Consider the following 6672-nt stretch of genomic DNA (forward strand, 5'->3'; position numbering starts at 1 on the left):
ATTTGTGTGCCAAATGTACCTAATTTAAATTGGTCCAGTAGTTTTATCATGAAAGCGAGACCGACCAACAGAGATACTTTCGCATTTATAATATTAAGTATGGATGAAACATCTAATACCAATGAAAAAACAAAAACAAAATTCCTGCATATATATTCTTGACATTGCTATTTTTCAAAGATTTTCCTCTACATAGACCAAAAAAAAAATGACACTTATTTTAATGATGCGACATTTCTTCATTAATGAACTTGCACTCTGTCTATGGCAGTAGTTCGCAATTTTAACTTTTTAACGTCTTATTTTCAATAGATAACAGACCCGTAGGTAGACAAGGGTTGATAATAAATTCACCACATGAAGTGTCTTCTAAAAGAGGTATGTTAGTATAGAAATATATTTATTTATTATTTTATATAATTGTGTAAATAAACATACTATTTAAAGTGCTTTATAACATGAGTAATATGAGATGTGAGTGTGTGAGACTATTGCTCCTCTTCGTCGTCTGAGCCTGCGTCCGAGACGTCAGTGTAACAATCTTGCTCAAACGTTTTTACTTTCAGGAAATCGGTAGCTTGCGGTCCTGCAAAATACACAAAAGATTATTTATATATTGCTTAAATCTTATACATATTTATAAGTATGGTTGAAGTAGGTAAACATGCAATTGTTATAAGAAAGGTTTGTGTGAGTACAAACCTTTCTTATTTTACTTGGTGGTAGGGCTTTGTGCAAGCCCGTCTGGGTAGGTACCACTCTAGTTATTCTAACGCTAAATAACAGTACTCAGTATTGTTGTGTTCCGGTTTGAAGGGTGAGTGAGCCAGTGTAACTACAGGCACAAGGGATATAACATCTTAGTTCCCAAGGTTGGTGGCGCATTGACGATGTAAGGAGTAGTTAATATTTCTTACAGCGTCATTGTCTAAGGGTGATGGTGACCACTTACCATGCACCACATATATGCTCTTCCGCTAACCTATACCATAAAAAAATATCGTAAAGGAAATACTTAGTCAGAACTCATATCGTATCTGGATCGTAATCTGCTGACGATTGAGTCTTTTAAATGTTATACTTATTATAATTAACGTTGCAAATCACTCAAACTCTTTGCGATCGTGATCTACGATGACTTTTATGGTTGCTTAAATAGCTGTATGAATATAGACTCATACTGTAAAGCCCTACTATGAATAGCCATGCTGTAACAAGAAAATTGAAACCGAATGGAATGGAAAGTGTGAAAAGCTAAAATGTGATTTGCGGTATGGGCTATAATGATTATAAAATGTATATAATACACGTATATAAATGTCTCAAGTCGATTGTCAAGATTTCATGACTACTATACTATATACCTACTATACTTAGTCTTACAGACTCGTACTATAGATTTTGATTTTTGTCAACCAAAAACCATACCCAATATTTTAGAAATCGATTATTTTATTTCGAAATTCAAATATCGAATAATATTTTAGATACGACAACTCTATTTTACTTTTATTGAGTAATTGCCGCGTTTAACCTCACAAGGTTTATTTATAGTTTTGATTTACTTAAATATATTAATTAGTCTTAGCCATTTATCAAGTTTCATTGGTGATTACAATTAGATTATTTAAATTCTCTGTTTTTCATTGCCTACGGACATTGTCAAGACATATTTACCATTCCTTACATCGCCACGTCATAAAATGTTACGTCACACGTTGCATATTAACTGGCTTACAGTTTAAGCGGGATCATAATAATACTAAGTCAACTCAATATTTTTTACTCGCTCCCTCGCTTTCGAATTCCTGTCAGTATCCTTGTTTAAATTATAATTTGCCGTTTAAAGCAGTTTGATCTGATTGCGTGATAAATACTAATTAATAGGCGTAAAATACATATGATAATTTTATTATTTAACTAGCGACCCGCCCCTGCTTCGTACAGGCCTTACTGTTACTAAATATACTACGGAATTTGTTTATTTACGACATCGCATTACAAACTTCTTAAATTAATTATTAGTGTTTCTTTACTGTATTGTATTATACAAAAAAAATACCCTTTGAAACATTATCTATTAAAAAAAACCGCATCAAAGTCTGTTGCGTAATTTTAAGATCTAAGCATACATAGGGACAGACAACGGTAAGCAACTTTGTTTTACTATGTAATGATAATGATTGATGAACAGATACTAGCTTTACTTTTATATAACTTGTCACGTGGCGATTCAAACGAAATTTTAACATTGGACATTTATAAAACCACATAAGGATTTGCATTAATAACATGCGTGAATAATTATGAAATATTTTAATATTAGTCATAGCCCGCAGCTTCGCGTGTTTTAAGTTGTTGGTTGTTAGGCAAAAAAGTAAGTCCTTCCGTGAAATTCAATTATTTTTACACAGCAAATTTCATGACATTCGATTTATGTGTTTGGTTGGGAAAGAGCGACAGATTGACAAACAGAGTTACTTTCACATTTATAATATTATTGTTTGTTATTAGAGTCGAGATGGCCCAGTGGTTTGAACGATGATCTTAACCGATGATTGCGGGTTCAAAACCAGGCAAGCACCGCTGTTTTATGTGCTTAATTTGTCTTTATAATTCATCTAGTGCTCAGCGGTGAAGGAAAACATCGTGAGGAAAGCTGCATGTGACAAATTTCATAGAAATTCTGCTACATGTGCATTCCACCAACCCGCAGTCAAACAGCGTGGTGGAATATGTTCCAAACCTTCTTGTCAAAGGGAGAAGAAGAGAGGTCTTTAGCCCAGCAGTGGGAATTTACAGGCTGTTGTTGTTGTAATATTAGTATAGATTACCTTCCATGTAAACGACACTAGTACCGAAATCCTGAACGGGCGTGGGAGTTATGGGGCGATTGGGTACGACTGCCGACGCGTTTTCCTCAGCCTCGCCCTCTTCGTCGCTCTCAATAATAATCTCTATTTCTTCACAATCCTCTACCTATTAAATAAACAAAATGAATAATTAGATCTTCATTTGTTATCATAGAATTATATGTATATTATACACGTGTGCCCGCGAACTTGGATGCATTTGAATTTAACAAAAAAAATATTGTAGCCTAAGTCACTCATTATGTCAACTATCTGCCAGTGAAAGTCCCGTCAAAATCGGTCCAGACGTTCCAAAGATTAGCCGGATCAAAGAGACTGTCATACATATGCATTTAGTAAAAAAGGTTTTTTTTAATATTACAAACAGACGCTCCAATTTTATTATATGTATAGATGTTTGAACATACCCGTATATCGAATGATTGTTGCTTATTCTTAAATTCTTGTAGCAATCTTGCTGAACTGGGAGTAACACTGGGCGTCAGTTTCACGTAACTCGGGGAGGGGGTACCCAGCTTACTGCAGCCCTCGTTGACGTAGCCCGCATCCAGGTTTAAGGCCAGCTGCGGTTTACCAAGACCACGCCGTCTTCGTAGTTGATACCCGGATCCTGATTCCTCGGCCATTGTTTTGAAGCTATCTTACTATAATAATTTTCAAAACAATTTATTAAATATGCATTTTCTCTAAATTAACATAATGATTTTTTTTTATTTGAATTCAATTAGATAAAAATAGTATTATTATTACCTTTTTCGTCGTTATGTTTGATAACTTAGCGATGTTTACAAAATTTCACTATTACACTTGTTCCATTAACTTTCCTTCGAAACCTAGATAATCTTTCAGGTGAACGATGCCGAGAATGACTAAGGAGCAACGATGGACGCATCAGCATGAAGCCGTATGACATTAATCTGTGGGTTCGGTTACAGTAGGAATAAACCTTTTTACTGTTAGAAAAAATTAAGATAAAATTGTATACAATTATACATGTATAATATTTTTCAGTAAGGAGGTCGACTATGTTATGTTTCCTTACAAGGGAATGGGAAGTTTCATTAGTTCATAAGTAGGATAAAAAAATTTAAACAATTTGAAAAAGCGTGCGATTGGCGAGATTCGCTTGGAAACGTACCTTTAGTACCTTTGAAGTTACAAATAAATATTAAAACAAATTGTTTCTATGAAAAATAAACTTTAAAATAAACGTGTATTCATCTTTTCCTTTAAGTTCTTATGTTATAAATATTAAAGAGTGTGGGGGTGTTAGTATGACGACGAACTATAATAACGAAAAAAAATCATGGTCAATATATAATAGAGATATATTTATTTATTATTGATAAACATTATCGTACAAGGGAATAGCTCTTTCAAGTCGCTTACAATTCTTTTGACGTTTATAATTTTATTACAATTTAATAATAAACTTTGTATTTTTATTATTAATAACAATAAATCTTGACTACCTTAGAGGACAATTTATGGCAGTTTATTATGAAGGTAAGCTATTAAATTCTAGAATAAAACATATTAATTTGACGTTATAAGACGTTGATCGGACGTAACTTGGCGCTTGATTACAAATAAAGTATTATACATTATTATGTTTGTGTATCGTAAAATTAACCTAATTCCAGGCTCCTAAATGTCTGTCTGAGGCTAATATAACCTCCATTGTGCGTGACCGCAAAAAAGTACTATTTTTTAAATGAAAACTGTGTGGTACTTAATGTAGCAGACAATCACCTCTACAGCTCCAAGTAAACGTCTCTGCCATTTTAATAATCGAATGAAAATTAAAGTTAACATTTTATTGAAGCGTCGTTATTTATGAAAATAATTATGCTCAGCTCTTGTTTAAAATATTATGACAAGATGCGATTTTGTATATACATCGCGAAGGTTTTGCACCCCTGTCACTTTTATGGTTTCACCACCTACTCAAATAATAACTTTTGTCGTTATGTACAATAACCCACATTTCAACAAACTATAATCGCAGATTTAATATAAGTATTCGTACTTACAAATTACAGGTAAAATTAAACAGTCCATAAATATTCGAATGTGTCTATATATTTCTAGCAAACAACACAACGTAGGTTAACGGTATGAATCAGAATATAATTTGACACGTATATAAGATTCACAATGTTCTTATTAAAATCAAATCAAATCAAAAGGAAAACAAAATCTTTACATAATATAAAACAAGTCGCTTTCCTTCTATACGCTTAGATATTTTAAACGTCGCAAAGTATTTCAATGCAGTTCTCATTAAAAGTATAATCAGAGTTATCCAAGAGCAAGATTGTATGAAAAAGCCAAGAAGTTCAATTTTCCTAAAAACAACGATTTGTCTTTTACTTTTTATTAATGTTTGTTGTTCAATCTAAGAGATACATATAGTACCCGTGTGAAGTAAGGGCGGGTGGCGATAGAAAACCTATGAACCTATCTGAAAGTACCCGTCCAATGGAGTAAACAGTTCTTGTAATATTTGATTAAATTTTTTTTTTTTCAATTTTATGAGTATTATTATTGTCTTGTAAATAATTTGACCTAAAGGTGTAGGAGAGTAGAGGAATGTCGGTACGTACGTTGAATTGCAGTAATATGACACAATAATTATTCTCAAGCTGTATCGTATTTATATAACACGTTAATTACATTTGTATGCATATATAAGAAAGTAAAAGTAGTTAAATTTCGAATGACTAAACCGATTTTGATGACAAATTGAGTGGTTGGTCCCTTTAGATAACTTTAAAGTAACCTTAGCCTAAAATAATTAATTTTTAAGGTCAGACTTGACAACTCAATTTTATTTATTTGCATTTGCAGATATACTTATGAAATGAATACCGAGTTCAGTTCAGAATATTGTTTTCAAACAAACAGGTTTAATGAAATCAGTATGAAATTTATCAAATATCCTTAATAAAAACAATACCAGTTTTAGTAGGAATCGACTGTGAACTTGCAGACGTAAAGGTCAGATACAAGTGTCCCTTGTACGGCGTGGTCTAGATACTAAAGGTCGACAGCAGTGTAAGAAAACCTTTATACCCACAACACTGATTAAACATACTGAATCAAATTAAAAATATTTTTAAATATATTTCGATATATTTTAAATTATTTATATCATTTCATTTAGTATTCCTATGATTTAAGTTCATTTAAATTGTTCTGTCAATTTATATATATAACAAAAAAAAAAACGTAAACAACCAAGAATATTTATAATTTATTTACATAGATTATTTTTTAATTCAATCACCTATAGCATCTTTTATATTAATAGATTAAGCCGATTTTTGTCCTAGTAATTATGAGACAATAGCGGTTCTATGGCTGTATAAGAAAAAAAATGAATACCTTAAACAAAATTAAAGCCAAGCTAGTACCACCTACTCACCATTTATTCTACCACCATAAAAGCAACATTCAGCATTGTTTTGTTCCATTTTTATGGGTGAGTCAGTGTAACTACAGGCACAAGAACTTACATCGTAGATCTGAAATCGGTGACGCATTGCCCATGTAAGGAATGGTTAATATTTCTTCCATCGCCAATGTATATTGGCAATTGTGACTATTTACCTAATTGAGCCAATTGTCAGTCTACCTATCGATATCATAAAATATCTATCAATTACTTATATGTTTATTTTTTTGTTATTAAAGTGCAATCGATACTAGTTTACCTTTCAAGGTCTATGAAGGTTACCATCCATTTGATAATTGATTAATAACTTGGATAAACCGGAATAATGAAAATAATTAAAAA

General features: G+C 32.1%; 1 protein-coding gene across 1 annotated transcript; it reads right to left on the minus strand.

Moving 5' to 3' along the window:
* Positions 1-383: 383 nt before the first annotated feature.
* Positions 384-3777, minus strand: LOC124532249. Its single transcript, XM_047107035.1, has 4 exons — positions 3624-3777; positions 3281-3517; positions 2835-2979; positions 384-586 (listed from the first exon to the last, which is right to left on the minus strand). Exons 2-4 carry the CDS (start codon positions 3497-3499, stop codon positions 489-491), a joined length of 462 nt encoding a protein of 153 aa, XP_046962991.1. The 5' UTR covers positions 3500-3517; positions 3624-3777; the 3' UTR covers positions 384-488.
* Between the last annotated feature and the right edge of the window lie 2895 nt (positions 3778-6672).

The sequence above is a fragment of the Vanessa cardui genome, chromosome 1 (assembly GCF_905220365.1).
Source record: "Vanessa cardui chromosome 1, ilVanCard2.1, whole genome shotgun sequence".
Classification (NCBI taxonomy): Eukaryota; Metazoa; Arthropoda; class Insecta; order Lepidoptera; family Nymphalidae; genus Vanessa; species Vanessa cardui.

Excerpts from the sequence above, each read along its gene's own strand:
- LOC124532249 (XM_047107035.1), bottom strand. The coding sequence starts at position 3,499 with ATGGCCGAGGAATCAGGATCCGGGTATCAACTACGAAGACGGCGTGGT. Across the intron at positions 2,980-3,280 it reads AACAATCATTCGATATACGG|GTAGAGGATTGTGAAGAAAT; the intron begins GTATGTTCAAAC and ends TTTATTTAATAG. Across the intron at positions 587-2,834 it reads TAGTGTCGTTTACATGGAAG|GACCGCAAGCTACCGATTTC; the intron begins GTAATCTATACT and ends TGTATTTTGCAG.